General features: G+C 36.2%; 1 protein-coding gene across 1 annotated transcript; it reads right to left on the bottom strand.

Moving 5' to 3' along the window:
- Positions 1 to 536: 536 nt before the first annotated feature.
- On the bottom strand, positions 537 to 2,606 carry LOC130965817 (glycosyltransferase family 92 protein At1g27200-like). Its single transcript, XM_057890575.1, has one exon. It carries the CDS (start codon positions 2,549 to 2,551, stop codon positions 875 to 877), a length of 1,677 nt encoding a protein of 558 aa, XP_057746558.1. The 5' UTR covers positions 2,552 to 2,606; the 3' UTR covers positions 537 to 874.
- Between the last annotated feature and the right edge of the window lie 19,571 nt (positions 2,607 to 22,177).

The raw sequence follows: 22,177 nt of genomic DNA, 5'->3' as shown, positions 1-22,177 counted from the left end.
TAAAGACAATGTTAATATTTATCTCAAGTATTTGAAATAAAAATAAAAATTTAATGTTGATACATTATTAATATAAAATAATTTTATATGTGTATCTAATTATATAAATTAAATCAGTAAAAATAACTTATTTTTATATTAAAAGTATGAATGGTTATATGAAAAAAATAAATATTATTATACGAGGTACCACTCATAAAAAGATGGCAAAAATAATTTTTTTTAATTGTTTATTTGGCTAAAATAAAAAAATATTTTAAAAATATAAATTAATAATAGAAGTATAAATCATGAATAAAATAAAAATATGAAAAAAAATAATTATATTAATGATTCTAACTATTATTAATTTAAATGACACTGAATTTCTTGAATTAATATTGAATAATTTTTTTCTAAAATCTTAATTTAACAATAAATTTTATTCAAAAAATTAAAAAAATAAATAAGAAATATATGACTAAAAACAAAACAATTAATAATAAGCATTGGCAATTAAAATATATATCTTAAAAAATCAGAGAAAAGTAAAAAAATATTAAAAAGAATTATACTTCATCCTTCGAAATAAACATAACCATGCACCTTCTACATGTTATCCTTTCAGGAGACTTGTAATTAAAAGAATGTTTTTACATTTCAGAAAATTTTACACTAAATGTTATATCACAATAATTTTACAATATAAAATTTTTCAAATGTGAACCCTCACATTAGTTTTGTTTTTTTTTTTGTTTTTTTTTGTTTTAGTTTGAAACCCCCACCAAAAAAAAAGCAAGTATAGTAAGTGTTGTTTGTCAGTGTATATACGTATAAACTAACTAATCCCAGGTGAATGCGGGTTGAAAATCTCCGTCGAAAGTGCGAGTGCATACTAGTCCTCTCTCTCATTGCTTGTTTCCCAAGGCATCAACCCTGTAACCGGATGAGCAAAATTGGAAAGAAGAAAATCCCTGAGGCCAGTATCCCAAACCTCACAAAACCTGAAGCGCCAGTTAGCCGGTTCAACAGCTTGAGTTCCAAGACCCGGTACCCGATCCTTGGAGGCTTTGCAAAGGTCCTCATGCCAGTCCACAACATACGTAGCAGCCCTCCTATGGAACTTAGCCTTGAAACTCTCCCACACCTGGTACTTATAGTGGTTCACCACCATACTCCCCTCACCAATGTTCCTGTGCCCGTAACCCTCCCTCAGCTCAAAATGATGCACCACATTCAACAAGCTCGCGTCAATCATTTCAGGCCTCACTATTGACTTGTGCCTCTCGCTGCTCCTTACCCTGCATGTGTACCCTAAACTCACCCCTCGTTTAGGGTGTGACCTTAGTCCAGAAGGGCCGAAACTACGACACTCTGTTCTTATCTCCGCAACTGAATTCGAAGATGACAAGTTCGAAACCACGGATCTCAGTGCGTTCTTTCTATCCCCCAATTCGTTGGGGAAATGGAAGAATTCGTCAACGTCAAAGAACGCAACCCAGTTACAGTGTTCTTTGGCCTTCAAGGCGCAATGCGAAAACCCTGCTTCTTGCGTCTTAATCCAAGGCCACGTCACCCTACTAACGTTGTAGCCTTTAGAATCCAGATCCTTAACGACGCCGTCAGTTCCGTCGTCGGCGTCGCTGTTGTTATCGTACACGAACCACCGTTCGACGCCGAGCCACGAGTGGTACATAACCCACTCCCTCAACGCGCGTGCTTGATTCCACACCATGGTGCACGCGCACAACTCGTGCTTATTCTTCCGTGCTCCACCATTATTCGTAGCAGTGTATCCGTGGACCCTAGCGACAGATGGCATCACCTCGCGAACCGGATGTCTCACGTGACCCGTCACGTGACTAACCGTTACGGTTATTTGACTTATTTCCTCAGCTTTGTCATGGTAGTTGTTGATGGAGTGCGGCAAGGAGCACCTTACCACTTCTTGAGCCACGGTGACGGCTTTCGTTGTGATAGAAAACGCAGCGTTTTGGGAACCGGTGAGTCTGAAGTGGCACTGGAATCTGGTCGGGTCGGAGATTCGGTGTGGACGGAGGTTGAGTCCCTTGACGAAGACGACGGCGGTGTCGCCGTCGAGTTCGGCCTCGTAGGCCAGGTTGTTCCAGCTGAGAACGGTTTGGTTGTCGAGGGCGGCGAGAGTTCCGCCACCGGGGTCCCCGCGGCGGCGCAAGTCAACGGCGGAGAAATTTGAGCTGGTCGCAGGGAGAGGGCACCGTACTATGGAACGAAACTGGTCGAAGCGGTCGGTGGAGAGGACCGGTTCAACGTGGAGGTGGTTGAGGGGGGTGTAGAAGAGGCACTGGAGTTGGGTGGGAGGGGGGAGAGTGTGGTGGGGGTTGGCGAGCGTGAGGAGCACGTGATGAGGGAAGAGGATGCGATGATGGAGTCGGAGTGGAGTTGATAGGAGAAGAGAGTGTGAGGTGGAAGAGTGGAAGGAGTAGTGAAAGTGGTTGAGGAAGAGGAATAGGGAGAGTAGTATGGATAAAGAGAGGAAGAGGGGTGGTGAGAGGTGGTTCCTCTTGCGGCGTTGGTCTGAGAATGAATCCATTATTAATGAGAGAAGAGAAGAAGAGAGGATAAATAGAGAGAAATATTGTGAAAAGCGTTGGGTGGGAGAGGACGCGTATATGAATCAAATTGGCTGAGCCGTCAAAGTAGAAAGAGATACACATCACATGCAAATGGGTTTTGTGTATTATCTAATTTAATTATATACTATATTTCTGTTCACGAACCTTTCAATCTATGGATAATGAAACAGATTTCTTTTTAATAAGGACATAGACTAAGGTTTCAACTCACCTATCCAGAGCCAAACTTGTTCTTGTCACCATAAGCCTTAATAATAATTTCTATATAATTTAATTATCATTCAATAATAATATTGTACTATAATTTATGATATAACATGATTTTGCAAGTTTTTATTTGGTAAATAATTATTTTAAATTATTATTATATTTACAAAAACTGAATATATCAAAATATAGTTTTTGTATTTGTAACTCTAAATGCACGTGGCAAAAAAATTTATAATGAGACAAAGAGCGATGTCATAATACAACAACTTATTACGAAAGTTTTTTCTTGAAATATAATGAAAGATGACCAACTCAATTTCTTTTAGAATATTCTTTTAAAACAACCAAAATTGTTATATTTATTTATTGTTATATCTGATTAAAATAAGAATTAATTAATAAGATTATATTATTTGATTTCATTGTTATATATTGTCTTTTATTCATTTAGTTCATTTTATTTTTCTACTTCAGCAATTGCTTTTAAAAACTAAAGTAAAGTTTTTTTAAACATGAACTAATATTTTTTCCGTTGCTCACATGCTCATAAAGCTTGAAAACCTTCTTAGTTTACTTGTATTTTCAGAAAAAAAAAAAATTAAAAGCACAATAATCCAACTTCCTTAGCTTCTCAAGTTGTTTAGCCTTTTTAATCCACGTACTAGCATCGAATTAAACAAAAATATCCAAAATATTGTTAGAGATCTTTTTTGGTAATTATTGTTAGACATATTTACAAAATAGAAAATGGTTAAATAAGTACATGAATAATTAAAAATACGTCAATTTTTAAAAATAATTAATATTTGAATTAATAAAATGTTGATGTTATTATTATTATTTATTATTATTATACGCCAACAATGCAAAGCATTATATAAATGTATTTTTTAAACATCCTAATACAAGAAAATAATAAATAATTTTAAGAATTTAACTAATATGTGTCATAATTTTTTATAAAATTATTAATTTAAAAAATTTATAAATAAATATGTAAAATTTAAGTTTTTAATAAATTTATTATGTATTTATTCAAAATACATATTTAATTTCTTGAAAATTCATATCATGTTCTTAAACTAAGTGGTGGTGGCCGCCACAATAAGTGGAGCCTTGCCGATTTTGACTCTGAACAAGTATACTTTTTCTGTTTGTTTTGGAAACGTGGGCACGGCAAATATTAAAATATATGATAAAATATTATTTTAGTATTTAATATTTGAATTCAATCTTAATTAATTTTTAATATTAGATATTAAAATAATATTTTATCCTAAAATATAAAATACATATTGGATAATATATATTCTGTAATTGACTTTTATATTCACATAATATATTTATTTTACATAATAAGATTGATAGGTTTTTCAAAGAATTTTATTGTAAATTCATAAGTTCTTAAAAAAATATAAAATCACACATAAGCATTTTATAATGAAATAAAAAAATTTTAAAAAAATTATTTTGTTGGTTATTACCCTATTTTAATTTATCAGGCTTAGAAAATCAAATAAAGTATTAATGTAAGAGACAATATAAAGTTGTTTCATAATCCATTGGATGCAATTTCATCTTCTTTTCTTTATTTTAGGTGCGGGGTGTAGGAATTAAGGTGTTAGATCAAATAAATTCCCCACACACAATGTTAATTTCTTTTCGAAGATTTCTGATTGTTCGTGAAACATGGCAGGATTTCATGAGTGGCAAGTTAATGCATCCAAGAAAATCGGAACAATAACAAAACATGTGTTTGCATATCAACATTAAACAATTCTGCATCCCCTTCTCTAGTGAAATATACGTTACCTTTCTTCCAACTCCAACAATATGCTGAAACATTACATCGACTAAGGAGTAAGGGTGTTGTAACAACCTCGTCTAAATTAGAAAGATGCTTTTCTTGTAAGATGTTTTTTTGGCATTGGATGGTTGAAAAGAGGAGACACGAATCTTTATAATTTATGAATGGTGTTTTTATGCTTTGTGATTGTAACAATTGTGTAATTTAGTTGTTATACTTTTGAGGTGTGAATGTTGCGTTGATAAGAACTTGTAATTTGTGATGTATTCTTGTTGACAATACCAAAAGAAATAGATTATAAATTAGTAGACTTTCTCTTTTTTGAGTGAGTTTGTACAACGTATCTTAAAAAAAAGAAAGAAAAAATAACCCTTACTTTTAGGATTAGACCTCATCTAAATCCTGTTGAGAGAATAAATAGACCAATACGGCCTACTAGCAACTAAGCCCCATAATTGGTTTGACTTTGCCAGATTTTAAACCCAGTGTGCTTATATGAAATTACAACGGTTTGAACCTGATCAATACGATAAAAGAAATAAAAGACAAAAGCAGGAAAGTTAATTAAAGTTGGGTTTAAAAGTCTTTAAAGAGAATAAAAAAAGATATGAGAAATTGCGTTGAGTTTAAAAAATTAATATTTGATTAAAATGATGAATAAATATTATTAAAAAATTATTAATTGTTTTATATAATTGTGTTGTGCTTGTATGCAGGAAAATAATTTTAAAAACATGGCTCAATTACTTTATACAATGTGGTCTATAATAATTAAACTTAGCTGAATTACAAGTCTATAAACTTATAAATATGAGAAAAATAAAGAAATGAGTCCAAAATTCACAGACTTCATACAGTTATCTACTCTTAATTAATTTTCTTGAACCTTTCGTCGAAAGCTAAATCCTTTCCTCTCTCTCCTCTCTCCTTTTACTCCGGTCATGTCATTCTAAGGAAGAAAGAAAAGGAAAGTTGATAAACCATTATTTTATGGTTTATTTTGTACTCAATTGAGTGGTTTTTATCAACTATTTACCCACTTATTCATATGATTTGCATGTTTTATTTTTTCCTTCCAGATTTTGTGCTATGATTAAAAACATGCTTCTTTGGACTTGAAATTTTACTATATTTAAATCTCTCTTATTACCATTCGATATCTTGATATGTGTATTAAGTGATTTCAGAGATTATAGGGCAGGAATGGCTCAGAGGATGGAAAAGAAGCATGCAAAAGTGGAAGGAATACAAGAAAATAAAGGAATTGCCAAAGCTGTCAGCCTGACCTCTTCGCACTCAAACGGTCATAACTTGAGCTACAGAGATCCAAATGATGCGGTTTCAGTTGCGTTAGAAAGCTAACGTCGGGGACTTCATTTTGATATATAATTTGCCATAGTGGCCATACTGCTAGGCAACGTGAACTCGTGCTCCACACGGACGCGTCGCAGTGACAAAAATCAGCGTGGCAGATTTCACTCTCAGCGATTTCTGGGCTATTTCCGGCCCAGTTTCAAGCTCAGAAAACATAGATTAAAGGCTGCAAAGTGAAGGAATGAAGGGGAGGAGACTGATAATTCACTTTTCATAATTTAGATGTAGTTTTTAGAAAGAGAAGTTCTCTCATCTCTCTTAGGTTTTAGGATTAGGATTCCTCTTAAAGGATTTAGGATTTTTTCTTCTCAATTTCCAGGTTTAATGTTCCTTTTATTTATTTTCCAATTTAATTTATGAACTTTTCCATGTTAGATTTGAATTTATGTTTAAACGTAATTTGATGTGTTTCAGATTTATGATTGCTTTCTTTTATTTATGATATAAATAATTTAAATTTTTTTCTTTTGGCTTTGGTTGAGTCGTTGGAGATACTTGAGTTATCAAACTCATTGTTGATTGAAAATTAGAATTCTTCAAGAATTAATTCGAGTCCAATAACTCTAGCCTTTCCCAAGGAAAGACTAGGACCTGAAGAATCAATTTAATTTATCCACTTAACTTACTTTCATAGTTAGAGATTAACTAGTGGGAGAAAAATCCAATCCTCATAACAATTGATAAGGATAACTAGGATAGGACTTCTAATTCTCATACCTTGCCAAGAGTTTTATTAATTATTAATTTATTTTTTTGTCAATTAAATTACTTGTTCAAACCTTTTTGAAACCCCAAAGTACACCTTTGCATAACCAATAATAAATCATACTTTTCTGCAATTCCTTGAGAATATGACCCGAGGTTTAAATACTTCGGTTATCAATTTTATCAGGGGTTTGTTACTTGTGACAACCAAAACTTTTGTAACAAAAGAATTCTTGTCGGTCTAGAAGCTATACTTATAACGGAAATTTATTTGTGAAAATTCTAGATCGCGCGAAAGTTTCGTTCTTCAAAATGGCGCCGTTGTTGGGGAATTGCAAACGTGTGCCTTATTATTGGTTATTGTAAATATTTGCTTTTAAATTGATTTTTTCTGAAAAAAAAAAATTAGATTTTTATTTTAAAATTTTTATCTTATCTTATCTTAGTTTTAAATTTTTTAAAAAATCATATCTTTTTCAAAATCTCATCTTATTTTTTTCAAAAATCATATCTTTTTCAAAATATTTTCTTTTTGTTAGTTTTTGTTTTTATTTTCTCCTACTACTATGAACTCTCACTCCTTTGGCTATGAGTTTGGTTACAATCATGTTACAAGAAGATGAGATTACAATGAAAGCTTAGGCTATGGATGGAACAATCAAAGATGAGAGGAGCCATGAGGATTTGATCAACCCCCTTGGCAACAACCACCTCCAAGGCACTATCAACAACCATTCTGTGATGCGCACCAAGACAATGGTTATGGTGGACCCCCTTGTAATTACCAACAAGGCCCACCATATGATTATGAACCACCTCCTCAACACAACTCTAGACCACCATACTCACAAGCCCCCTACTACCAAACACCATCACATGATTCTAACCTTTATCCACCATATCAACCACCCTATGAGCCATATGAGCCATACATAGATCCACCCCAATTCTAACCCAGTTACTCCCAAGGACCACTACCTCCATATACACCACCTCCATATCCATCAATTCAAGAGCCTTATGATCCTACTTATGATATCCGAGCAGAACAAGAGTCAAGGGATCGTATCAAGGAAACAATGGATCGATTTCAATCAACCCTGCGTCAGTTGGACCGAGCGATAAATCGAACAGCACCCGAAGCTTTCATGGCTAAAGAATCTCAACTTGAGAACATGAAATTAAAATGTGCTGTGCAGCAAGTGGAAAAGATGGAGAGTGATGAACCACCCTCTTATCATGAACCCTTCCTCCCAAGTAATGAACCCTCACATCCACCCCAATCTCAAATGGATGACATCCTTCATGGTCTTCTTCAAGGACAAGCAAAGATGAAAAGGGATGTACTAGAAATCGTGATTGCCTTGACCGAGGTAGTAAATCATATAGCTCCCCAACATCTGAGTACTCAAAGTACTCCCATGGCTACATGTGAAGAATCAAAAGAAGAGGCGCAGCATGAAGGAGACACTAGAAACTCCGGTGGACAATGAGGAACATGGCTTTGTATTGGAACAAGTGGAGAAAGCCATAACAGTTGCAGAGGAAGAAGTGGTTGAAGATTTAGGAGATGCTGAACCTCCATGGGAATCTAGAATTATAGAGTACCCCTCCAATGAGATTGAAATTGATGTCAAGAAGCCCAGTGCACAACCTCCATGGCATATTCCTTATGAAGACTTGGATGCATGGGATAGATCAAGAAGTAAGTTCCCCTGGTAATGAGGATCATGCATCAAGGCCTCCCTGTAATAAAACTACATCCGCAATTGAACTTCTCGAATATGAAGACTGTTCTCTGATTGAGTCTGAGAATGATGTGGAAGCGGAAATCCTTAGAAAAGGGCGGACGGGAGTTGAGTACGCTTTGTCAAGAACATTAGAGACTTCTCCACCGAGGCTGTCGTCTACTCCTTCACTTGTGTGGGTAAAACTTATCTCTGTTCATCTTTCTATCCCACTTGAGTACGATATTCTTGAAACGTGCGGCCAACTCAGGAAACTTTGTGGCATTAAGCATAAGAAAAAAATGTTTAGTGGTTGGAGTTGCAAATCAAGGCTCATCAAGATTGATATTTCAAGAGTTAGATATAAGGACTCAACTGGTGATAATTTGGTTAAATCTAAAAGAAGAGTTTGGTACTCCGTAGAGAACTCAGATTGCTTGCCACCCAGTTGGAACAATAATGATCAACAAGAAGACGGGTGTAAAAGCAAAGTTTGGGACCCCGGAATTCATTCTGGCAATCAACACTTTTGGGGCCCTGTCACTTGCTTCAACTTGCTTGAAGACTTTTTGCGCCTGGATTGGGATCCAGGAGGCCATTGGAATTACAAACATTGGTGGAGATTCCTGGATGAGTTCAAGCACAAGCCGCCATGACAAGGAGCTCGCCAAATGTCCAACTTAAGGACTTTAACTAAAAGTGCTAGGTGGGAGACAACCCACCATGGTATGATCATTCTTTTTTTTTCAATTATAATTTTATTTAGTTTTGTTTGTTTTTGAATTTTATTTTATTTTATTTCATTGAACCTGGAATTATTCATAACATCTGCATCAGCATCTGCATACTACATTCTGCATTTTGCATAAAAAAAGAAAGCACGCGACGTGACAGCGTCGCTGACGCGTCCGCGTCGTAGGTGCATTAGGAAGAAAAGAAAAGTGAACAGAGAGTCACGCGAAAGCGTGGCTGGAGGCATGCTTTAGGCACAAATATGCCCACGCAACTGCGTGCACCACGCATCCGCGTTATGTGCAAAATAGCCTCCCACGCGTCCACGTCATCCACGCGAACGCGTGGCTCTGTGAAATTGACGTAAATGGGTGTATAGCAGTAAGTTGGGTTGGAATGGGGCTGGACTCGTGCTAGAAGCCCAAGTCCTCCCACGCGAACGCGTGCTCCACGCGGCCGCGTCGTTTTCCAAAAATGGCTATCCACGCGATTGTATCCCCCACGCGACCGCGTCACCCTAAAATTTGGCAATATGAGTTTCAAACAGAGAGTTGCGCGACCGCGAGGCTGCCCTCGCTCTAATGGCACAAATCGATCCATGCGACCGCGTCATTTCATTGAAGCGCTATCCGTGCGAACGCATCACTCACGTGTCCGCGTCACAAGCGGCGCAGAGCTTATCCAAAGCAGCCAAATATCTTATCTTTTATTCCCCATATCTAAATCTTTCCTTTCCTTCTTATTTCTTTCTTCCTCCTTTCTTACTTTCTTTTTCTTTTCCATTGGTGTTAAAAATTCTCTTCTTCAACTATTGCATCTTTTTTTTTGCATTATTCTAGTGCTTCATGACTTGTTTTATTCTGATTGGGTATTATTATTCATAAGTCAATGCTAATTTTTATAATACTGATATTCATTTTGCATTGATATGCACTTACACTATCTTGCATTACCCACACTCTCTTCCTCATTGTTGCAAATTTTGCACTATTGATATGCCATTTGCTTCCACTATTTTCTCACTTGCATGTTGTAACTACCATGTAATTGAGACCTTTATTATTTGGCATTAACATCTATATTTTCTTTATGTTCTTATCTTTATTTCTGGGTTACTTTCCTTCTTTTTCTCTTCTTTCAGGATGGCTACCGAGGAAGGAAAAGGGAAAACTTCTATATGGAGAGACAGGCAAGTCAATCTGCACAATCTATAGAGGAAGACATCAATTGGAATAGCCCGTCCACTTGTACATCTTAGCATGCACTGAGGACGGTGCAACCTTTAAGTGTGGGGAGGTCGATACCGATCTTCACGGGTTAGTTATTTTCTTCTCAACACCAATGTCTTATTTTCTTTATTAGTTCATTGTTGCATTGCATAATAGATTGCATGTGTAGTTGATTGTTTGCATTTAAATACCACTTGGTTGAAAAATAATAAATTTTTTTTAGGACCCTATTTTTGAAAAATTTCACTAATTTAAATTAAAAATTAAAATTTTCTATGTATTAAATTTGTTTGAAGTTGTATTTGGAACATGGTTTTTGAGTCAAAGAACACACAACCTGTGAGATTTTGAGCTTATTTACATGGTTACATTATTTAACCATAAATTTTTATTCTTGTGTGTTTTCTTCTCTATAATTACAATCTTTGCTTTGTTCCATTCTATATGTCCATTATTTAGTATATTTACATGCTTGCATATGATTGAGGCCATCATTTGATTATTAGCTCACTTATTCCAAATAGCCTACCCTTTCAATCACCTTTGTTAGCCCCCTTAGCCTTTTTGACCCCCTCTTCTGTTTTATAACCACATTACTAGTCTTAAGCAGAAAAACAAATTAAAAATCCCAAGTTGAATCCTTGGTAAGCTTAAGATAGATATTGTGTATAATTTAAGTATGGAGAATTTTATGGGAACATGGGATGATAGGAAAAAAGGGAATTAAATTAAATAAGTTATTTTAAAATTTGGGAAGTATGCTCATGTGAAATCAAAATAATTAAATTACCATGTGCTTTGATAAAAAAAATTTTAGTAATTAAATAAGAAGATACAAAAATTACCCCAATACAAAATAAAAAGAACCAATGCACATGGGACAAAATTCAAAAAATAAATTTGGTGCATGAGCATGTAATACAAAAGTGGGAAAATTTGGGTAGCTAGGTAAAGAACTTTGAAATTATATAAAGTGTGCATATTAGGTGAGATCTTAGACTAATCAAGGATTCACTTTGCTAGCTCACTTAGCCTTATATATACATCCTGGCCTTACCTTTACCTCAACCCCATTACAACCTTGAAAAGACCTCATGATGTTTGCATTGGTATGCTAAATATTTATTGATTGGTTAGATGAAGAACAACATTTAGAAAGCATGATTAGAGAAGAGTAGAGTGAATTATCCTATACACTTGAGAGATTAGAGTGCATATACACTACCAGTAAGGGTTCAACACTTGATTCTATGTTCCCTGCTTTCATGAGCTATCTTCTTACAAGTTTACTTGTCTCTTATTGTGTGATTTAAATTAGTGGAATCCAATTTATATTTGTCTTGAAGAATTTATTTACTTTTAACCAAGTAGGTAGAAGCATTTCAAATTTAGTTGCATCTATATAGATAGGATTGTATTTCATACATTTTACCATTCCTATTCACTCCTTTATAGCTTCTCTTGAGCTTAGCATGACATGCTAATGTTTAAGTGTGGGGAGGTTGATAAACCACTATTTTATGGTTTATCTTGTGCTCAATTGAGTGGTTTTTATAAACTCTTTACCCACTTATTTATATGACTTGCATGTTTTACTTTTTCCTTCCGGATTTTGTGCTATGATTGAAAACATGCTTCTTTGGTCTTGAAATTTTACTATGTTTAAATCTCTCTTATTACCATTCGATGCCTTGATATGTGTGTTAAGTGATTTCAGAGATTACAGAGCAGGAATGGCTCAGAGGATAGAAAGGAAGCATGCAAAAGTGGAAGGAATACAAGAAACTGAAGGAATTGCCAAAGCTGTCAGCCTGACCTCTTCGCACTCAAACAGTCATAACTTGAGCTACAGAGGTCCAAATGATGCGGTTCCAGTTGAGTTGGAAAGCTAACGTCCGGGGCTTCGATTTGAAATATAATTTGTTATAGTAGCCGTACAGCTAGGCGATGCGAACGCGTACTTTACGCAGACACGTCACAGTGACAAAAATCAGCGTGGCAGATTTCGCCCTCAGCGATTTCTGGGCTATTTCCGGCCCAGTTTCAAGCCTAGAAAATACAGATTAAAGGCTGCAAAGTAGAAAAATAAAGGGGAGGAGACTGATAATTCACTTTTCATAATTTAGATGTAGTTTTTAGATAGAGAGATGTTCTCTCTTCTCTCTTAGGTTTTAGGATTAGGATTTGTCTTAAAGGATTTAGGATTTCTTCTTCTCAATTTTCAGGTTTAATGTTCCTTTTATTTATTTTCCCAATTTAATTTATGAACTTTTCCATGTTAGATTTGAATTTATGTTTAAACGTAATTTGATGTGTTTCAGATTTATGATTGCTTTCTTTTATTTATGATATAAATAATTTAGATTTTTTCCTTTTGGCTTTGGTTGAGTCATTGGAGACACTTGAGTTATTAAACTCATTATTGATTGAATATTGGAATTCTTCAAGAATTAATTCGAGTCCAATAACTCTAGCCTTTCCCAAGGAAAGACTAGGACCTGAAGAATCAATTTAATTTATCCACTTAACTTACTTTCATAGTTAGAGGTTAACAAGTGGGAGAAAAATTCAATCCTCATCACAATTGATAAGGATAACTAGGATAGGACTTCTAATTCTCATACCTTGCCAAGAGTTTTATTAATTATTAATTTATTTTTTCTTGTCAATTAAATTACTTGTTCAAACCTTTTTGAAACCCCAAAGTACACCTTTGCATAACCAATAATAAATCATACTTCCCTGCAATTCCTTGAGAAGACGACCCTAGGTTTAAATACTTCGGTTATCAATTTTATAAGGGGTTTGTTACTTGTGACAACCAAAATTTTTGTAAGAAAGGAATTCTTATCGGTCTAGAAGCTATACTTACAACAGAAATTTATTTATGAAAATTTTAGATCGCGCGAGAGTTTCATTTTTCAAAAGTATAGAAGCTATAGTGGGTTGAAGAACAAAAAACTTGTTGCTAAATCTAAGCAAGAAGAAAGAGCTACAATCAAGTAGCAAGTTGTATTTGGTTAGAGCTCATCAAAAAGCAACTTCCTTCATTTGTGCTACACAGAGGAATCAAGAAGAAATCAACAAAGTCTCAAGCACTAATCCAACAACAATGAAAAAAATGAAGTCAACTATGGCCAGAGGTTCATCAACGCTCCAAAACTAAAACTTGGAGTCAAAACAAAGCTCTACGATCAAGATCAAGAAAATTTGAAGAAAAAGAATGAGAGAGAATGGGTAAGTTGAAAGCAACAGATTCGGATCTTTCTCTCTTCACTGTCAAAGCCGCTGCAAGCTTTGATGGTGGAGAAGAAGACAGCATTAGGGTTGAAACTGATTCAACTTTGGAAGCTTCACTCTTCTATAATAAGGGTGAACGGCTAAGGGTTGAAGGCAAAGAGAGTAAGTAAAAAACATTGAGTTCAATTCTCATAACTACCCAAGTTAATTGAGTTCTTCTCCTTTATGTTGTTCATTTAGTATTTTTTTTTTCTCAGTTTAGTCTACCTGTGTCTCATTGAAAAAGACAAACATGGTGAGGTTTATAAAAAAGAGTCAATGAGAGGTAAAAGGCAGTAAGTTAAACAATAAGAAAAAGCCATAAGATGTCTCAGAGGTTCTTTGTACATCTTTTTATTTTGTATCATGATCTTGAGGGAATTTTCTTACAAGTTGGGTTAACACTTTGCTGATGAAAGCTAGGATAAGTTATAGTCAAATTCAAATTGGGTTAGAATATGAATTTGTCCCAGATAGAATTTGGTAGATCCTAGGAGAGCATTGGTGTATGTAATCTTGTAAAAGAGATAGTGAAATTCCATCATGATTGTGATGAAGACTGGATGTAGGCTACATTGCATTAGGTAGCTGAACCAGGATATATTGTGTGTTACTCCTTCATCTATACTTCACTTTAGTTTCTGTTGGTCAAGAACCAAAATGAAAATGTCTCTTAACTTGTTACGAGACAAAAGTAAAAATATATCCTAAGTTTCTTTGAAAAAACAAAAGTAATATTCAGCGGAAAAAGAAGTTAAGATTCAATCCCTCTTCTCTTAATGTTTATACCCTGGGACGAGCTATGCGACCCGGGCTTACTGAAGACACGAGCGACCGACCTCTTCAAGTTGGATCGCCACCGACCTCTTCTTAAAGAGTTCGGCCAAATCGCCATAGAGGCCCAAGAAGGCCCAAACGAAGAAACGCAGCCCACTCTAAAGGCGGCTAAGCCTAAAAAGATAAGGTGGTTCCCCTAAAAGGTAAAATAAGATAACTAACTTATCTTAAAGGACATCTCGCACTACTATAAATACACTGGAGCACCCAAGTATAACTCATACTCTGATTCTACACAAAATCCTGTCTAAAGCACGTGCTAACTTAAGCATCGGAGTCTCTTGCAGGTACGACCACCATCCGATGATCAAGGATCAGCAGCACCACCAAGTTCAACAAGTCGGACACGACAACTCCGACCACAACAGCAGATCTCATTCGAGATCGACCTTTAGTTTCAGGTAACCCTCGAAACACTTAGCCATTAATAACTATCAAATTGTTAATTGGAGAGAGTTTTGAGATAATAACAAAGTTGCAGATCGAACTGTATACACCATTTAAATCCATATTATTCTATCAATAATAATTAAAAGAATAATTATTCAACTTAGTTCTTAAGATTTTAAAAATTAGATATTTTAGTCGCTTAAATTTAAAAATAGACAAAATAATTTCTATTTACTTTCATTAGATAATATAATTCTGTTCGTTAATTGCAAACAACAACTACTAATATAAAACATTAACTCGCATACGTGACCATTAAATGTTTACATGTGCGAACTGACAAATCGGTCCTTAAAGTAAAATACAAAATAATTTTTAAAAAAGTAAAAACCAAATTATATTAGGTAAAAACCAGATGAAAATCGGACCGTTAACATTACATTACCTTAATACCTTCTTGTAAGCTAATATGTGAAAATATCCAAATTTCTAAGATTCCAATCATTATTTGACATGGTAAAATTCACTTAGAAAAAATATAACAAGAACCAACCCCTTCTCTAAAATTAAAGCATAACCATAATCAATACTAATATTGTCTAATAATACCAAATTTTTAAATCAATACAAATAACATAATATTATGCCATTAGTCTAAAGTCTTACGCATTTTAAACATAAAATATTAACTTATAGTCTTATAATGACTAATAACACAAAGTATTAAAGTTTGCAATACTTGAATTCCACATAAAAATAGCCATCATTCATCACTAATAACACAAAATATTAATTGTGTATGATGACTAGGCCGAGTTCGGGTGACCCTATGCCACGGACCCGACCCGAAATAATGACCGGGTCTATTTTTGAGACCCTTAACCGATCCTAAACCCGATAAAATCACATCAAATTAGTCCTTAAGGTAGTGTTTGGTGGAGAGACAGAGACGGAAAGACTGAGACTGAGAGACAGAGATTAAAATAAATCTCAGTATTCTGTTTGGTACAAAATAGGAGACAGAAATTGAAATAAGAATGAAACTCTAATTTAATTTGCACAGAGGGTAAAATTGGAATTAAGTAATTGAAATAAGTGTATTTTAGATATAAAATGTTATTAAAGTTTTAGTCTCCATCTCTAAAAATTTTAATCCCCTGTGATAATGTTTGGTAGATAGATAGAGACTGAAAGACTGAGACTGAGAGACAGAGACTAAGAGACAAAGACCGAAATAAATTTCAGTATTCTGTTTGGTGCAAAGTGAGAGACAGAAATTGAAACGAAAATAAAACTCTAATTTAATTTGCACAAAGGATAAAATTAGAATTAATTAATTAAAATAAGGGTATTTTAGGTATAAAATGTTATTAAAATTTCAGTTTTCGTCTCTAAAAATTTCAATCCCTTGTGTCCTTACTTTTTGGAGGTACTGAAACACTGAAATTCTAGGATAGAGACAAAAATTTTAGTGTCTCTGAGCCAACAAACATGATATCGTGTCTCAGTCTCTCAGTCTCAGTCCCAATACCTCAAAATAAACGCTACCTGTATTCCTACTTTTTGTAGGTACTGAAATACTGAAATTTTGAAGACAGAAATAGAAATTTTAGTACCAGTCTCTAAACCAACAAACATGATACTGAATCTCAGTCTCTCAATCTCGATATTTTAAAACAAACGCTACTTTAATATTCGGAACCAGACCAAATCTTCGAATCGTACCGGGCCATGTATAACCCCTACATAATATAAATACGCATACACATATCTATCAAGTGTCTAATCTCAACCTTCACACGTTCTAGTTTTTGTACGTTTTTTTAATTCTCTCTATTCCTTTATTTTTGCCGAGAGAAGAGAAGAAAGAATTTTTTTTATTGTTTTTGTAGCTTCGAAAGTGATAAACTTTGCTGCAATAGTGGTGTGTTTCACTTTGGTACAATCAAAGGTTTTGACTGTGTTAAAATAATCACAGATGAAAAAACTGTTACACAAAGCTTCAATTTTTTTTCTTCGTTTTTGTTTTGTTTTGTTTTTCACATATTTATCTGTTTTTCTTTGTTTAGAGAAAAGATGTTGTTGTGGAAGGGTACTCTGCAGTTCGTGCACTTCACAATCATTCTGTAAATTTTTTTATTTCGTTTTGTTTTTTTTTCTTATTTTATTACGTGCTGCAAATTGTGACCACGTTGCATTGCATTGAAGTAATGCAAATTATGGTTTTTGATTGTGTTTTTGTTGGGATTTGTTTGGCTCCTTGTGGATGGTGATCTGTAATAGAAATGCAGAGCAATGAAAAAGATAAAAAAGGCTGAAGAAAATGTGTATCTTTTCTTGAATTGAATGATTTTAGGGAGACAATATATATACATGGACAACTCTCATAACAAACCAAATCTTTCCGTATCATGATAGAAGATTCTTATTTCTAACAGAAAAGAAAAGGTCATCTAAATTCTAGAAACATTAAGAAGGTATAAAGAAAGAAAAGGACAAAAGTCAGAATTTACAAATAGAATAGAGAGAAAAAGACAAAAGTTGATCATTCTATTTGGTCTTGTCTATTGTTGGAATTTTGTGTGCCTTGGGCCTGAAGTATTGATGAATTTGATATGCTCCCGCAAGCTGGAGGATGGTAAATGTCTAAAATCCCCAGCTTGAAAAGATTGGCATGAAAAGGATGCTTTGGGAGAGCTTTTGTAAACATATCGGCTAGCTGATCTGAGGATGGGACTGGAAGCAGTTTCATGATGCCGGCTTGGGCTTTTTGCCGAACAAGGTGGCAATCAACTTCAAGGTGCTTCGTTCGCTCATGGAAAACAGGATTTGCCGCAATGTGGAGGGCACTCTGGTTATCACAGAATAATACAGGTGGTCGATCACAAGATATGTGAAGAAATTGCAATAAGTTCAGAATCCATAGAAGCTCACAGGTGGTGTTTGCAAGAGCGCGATACTCAGCTTCCGTGGAGGACCGAGCCACTGTTGTCTGCTTCTTTGTTTTCCAAGAAACCAAAGATTTGCCTAAGAAGAAGCAATATCCAGTTAAGGAGCGTCTAGTGTCGGGACAGCCGGCCCAGTCAGAATCACTGAATCCAAAAATCTGGAAGTCAGAGTCTCTAGGATAGAATAAGCCTCGACCGGGATTGTTCTTCAAATACTTGAGCACCCGAATTGCAGCTGTGTAATGCATCTGAGTTGGAGAAGCCATGAATTGATTTAATTGCTGGGTTACATAGGTGATATCTGGCCTTGTAGTAGTGAGATATATCAGGCGTCCAATTAATCGGCGATACACCAAAGGATCAGGAAGAAGAGGGCTGTCATCTTGAAACAATTTAGTTGTGATGTCCATAGGAGAACTAATAGGTTTTGCACCTAGCAATCCAGAGTCAGATAACACGTCAATGCAGTATTTATGCTGTGAGAGGGAAATTCCTTTTGAGGAATGGGCTACCTCAATACCAAGAAAGTACTTCAAGGTACCAAGATCCTTAATTTTGAAATGTGCATCCAAAGTACGCTTGATAGCTGCTAATTCAGAAACTAAACTGCCAGTGATGACAATGTCATCAACATAGACCAATATAATAGAAATTTCATTGCCCAAAAATTTAACAAAAAGGCTATAATCAAAGACAGTCTGCTGATACCCACAAGACATCAAGAGTATAGAAAGCTTGTCATACCACATTCGGCTCGATTGTTTCAGTCCATATAAGGATTTGTGAAGACGACAGCAGATCCTTGGATTACTGAGAGTGAGGCCGGGAGGTGGATCCATATACACAACTTCAGTAAGATCGCCATGAAGAAAAGCGTTATTGACGTCGAGCTGATGGATTGGCCACTTTCGGATGGAAGCAATGGCTAAGACCAGTCTAATAGTGGTAGGTTTCACCACTGGGGAAAAGGTCTCCAGAAAATCTATGCCCTCTGTCTGCGTAAATCCTTTTGCTACTAACCGTGCTTTGTAACGCTCAATGGACCCATCTGGATGCCTTTTAATTTTGAAAACCCATTTGCAGCCTATGGGTTTCACGCATGGAGGGCAATCCACCAGAGACCAAGTTTGGTTCAAATCCAAAGCAACAAGTTCCTCTTTCATGGCGGCACGCCACTGAGGGGATTGATTTGCTTCTTGAAAAGACCGAGGTTCATGGTCAGAGTATAAAGATGATAATAAGCTTTTGTAACTGGCTGAGAAATTTGAGAGAGAGAGGACAGAAGAAATTGGATATCGAGTTCTTGAGGGTGTTAACGTGGATGAATGAAGAGAGGCGTTGCATACGTAGTCCTGAAGGTGTATGGGTGGCCTGGTGGTACGGGAACTTTGTCGCAGTGGTGGCATGGGAGGGGCAGTGGTCTTGGGTGAGGTAGAAGATGGGGTATCGGTCGATGTTGATGAGTTTGGGGTGGTAGGGGAGGACGGTAAAGGAGTGGGTGTGGAATTGGTAGGTTGTGTATGGTGGTTTTGGAGAGGGGTTGAGGGCACAGTGGAGGGGTCAGGAATGGCTGCTGGGGATTGAACATAAGGAGGGTATTTAGGGCACGTTGTGGAGTCTGAGAGAGATAAGGGGGGAGTGATTGGATCATGGGTCAAGGTTTGTGGCCCAATAGGTAAGGAGGGATTTGTTGGAATTTTATGTGGGCCTATCTCATTTTGTGTATTGTTTAGGAATGGGGTGTTTTCAGCTGGTGGTGTTGGGCTGAGTATTTGTCTTTGTTTGTGATTTATAGAAAAGGGAAAAGTTTGCTCATAAAACACAACATTTCTGGACACCATAAATTTCTTTTGATCCAAAAGATAAACAATGAATCCCTTTGTACCTATTTGATAACCAAGAAAAATGGCTTTGTGAGCCCTTTGATCAAATTTGGAACGATGGTTGAGAAGGGTTGAAACAAAACAAAGACAACCAAAAACTTTGAGATCATTGTAGTTAAATGCTTTGTTAAGCAAAATTTCAAAAGGAGTTTTAAAATCAAGAATAGAAGAGGGAACTCTATTTATTAAATAAACTGCATGGTTTATAGCATAAGACCAAAAATTAAGAGGTAAATTGGATTGAAACATTAAGGCCCTTGCTACATTTAATATATGTTGATGTTTACGTTCGACACGCCCATTTTGTTGGGGAGTCTCAACACAACTTCGTTGATAAAGAATCCCCTTTGACAAGTAAAAATTTGGGATTAAAAATTCCGGGCCATTGTCTGAACGAATTGTTTTAACTTTAGAGTCAAATTGTGTTTCAACAAGAGCAACAAAATTGATGACATGTTGAGAAACCTCATTCTTGGATTTTAGTAAAATAATCCAAGTGAATCGACTAAAATCATCCACAATAGTTAGAAAATATTTGTGGTTGTGGATTGAATTTTGTCTAAAAGGTCCCCATATATCAAGATGCAATAGATCAAAAGGAACATGAGCACGATTATGACTAATAGAAAAAGAAGGTTTCTTTTGCTTTGAGAAATGGCATACATCACATGCTTCATTTTCATGATTCAAGGAAATAAAGGGATATTGTTTATGTAAAATGCTAAGACGGTGTCCAGAAAGATGTCCTAATCTAAAATGCCACAGGTTGGAAGTGTGGATTAAAGCAATATGTGTGGATGGATGTCGTTTGATAAATTTGTAGTGGACTTCTTGTCTAACACATACAACCCATCTCTTAATTCACCCAAACCAATCATCCTCGATTTGCTCGATTCCTGTATGAGACAATAAAATTGAGAGAAAATAAATTCACAAGGTAATGTAGAAGTGAGCTTAGACACTGAGATAAGATTAAAATGAAATTGAGGTAAATATAATGCATGAATAAGAGTCAAAGAAGAAGAAAATTTAACTATTCCCCTATAATGTGCAGTAGCATTTGAACCGTTAGGCATGTGGACAAGAATAGGTTTTATTTTTGTGTATGAGACAAAAAGAGATAAATTAGAACAAATATGATCACTAGCACCAGAATCTATGATCCAAGTATCACTAAAGGTTTTTGAAAAATCTTTGTTTAAAATAGAAAAGGTTTTTGCAGAACAAAGGATATGTGTACGTGGACTGGGGAGAAGCCCAGATTGGGAGGAGGAGGAACCCTTATCATCTTTAGTCTCTGGCACATGGGCCTCGGCTTGCTTCAAGTAAGCCATCAGAGTGTTATGTTGCTGTGGAGTAAGGCCCAAAAGAGGTTCTGGAGTGCTACCCGTCACTGCCCTATTTCCTTGCAACTGGGCATGTGAATGAGAGGAAGATGTCACGGTCATGGCGGCGCTACTGCTGGAGGAAGCTGCTCGGTCCGGGAGGCGTGGATGACCGGGGTATCGCGGGTGACCGGGTGGATACCCATGCTTTCCATAGCACACATCGACAGTGTGCCCCACCCGGCCGCAAAAGGAACACTGCTTGTTAGAGCCAACACCACGCCCTTGGGAGTAACCGCCGCGGCCTCGCCCTGGTGCAGGACGGCGAGTATTGACAGCAGCAGCGAGTAGGCGTTGATCATCTAGGATTCCAGAAGCGATTTGAAGATTTCGCTCCTGCTGGATCACCATTGCGAAGACTCGAGTAATCGGAGGCAGAGGGTCGAGCATCAGAACTTGTGAGCGAACAACAGCGTATCTTTCATCCAGCCCTTTCAAAAAACGAATTACGAAATCTTGATTTCGATGCTTCTTAGCTGGACAGCTACACGGAGGTAGGGGTCTAGCATTCTCCAGCTCTTCCCAGAGGGTTTTCAGAGAGGTAAAGAAATCTGTGACTGATTGATTTCCTTGCTTGAGTCCGTATACTTCTTCTTGTAGTTCTGCGATTCGCAACAAATCAATCTGTGAAAAACGTTCTCGTAGGTCTTCCCATACAGTGGAGGCGGTTGAGAAGTATATGACGCTTTGAGTGATGGAAGGGGAAAGAGAATGGAACAACCATGATAGAACGAGACTGTTACATCTCTCCCAGGCAGGAAAGGTGGGATCCTCAAGAGAGGGCATGGGGATGGTTCCTGTGAGGAATCCATGCTTGTTCTTCATGATGACGGCCATGGAGAAAGCACGACTCCATGAGTGGTAATTGTTGGCAGTGAGCAGTGGTGTTACCAGAACAGAAGTGGGACTCTCACTAGGATGTATGTAAAAAGGGTTGGATGTGTCTGTGGAGGAAGAAGAAATAGTTTCTGCATTTGTATTTGTAGAGCTAGAAGAAGAAGAAGAATGTGGTGTGTTTGGGTTAGTGGTCTTGGCCATTGGGTATCAGCAGAGCTTCTTTAAAGAAGCTCTGATACC

Source organism: Arachis stenosperma, chromosome 3 (genome assembly GCF_014773155.1).
Source record: "Arachis stenosperma cultivar V10309 chromosome 3, arast.V10309.gnm1.PFL2, whole genome shotgun sequence".
Lineage (NCBI taxonomy): Eukaryota > Viridiplantae > Streptophyta > Magnoliopsida > Fabales > Fabaceae > Arachis > Arachis stenosperma.
This window is presented reverse-complemented; position numbering and strand designations above follow the sequence as displayed.

Excerpts from the sequence above, each read along its gene's own strand:
- LOC130965817 (XM_057890575.1), bottom strand. The coding sequence starts at position 2,551 with ATGGATTCATTCTCAGACCAACGCCGCAAGAGGAACCACCTCTCACCA.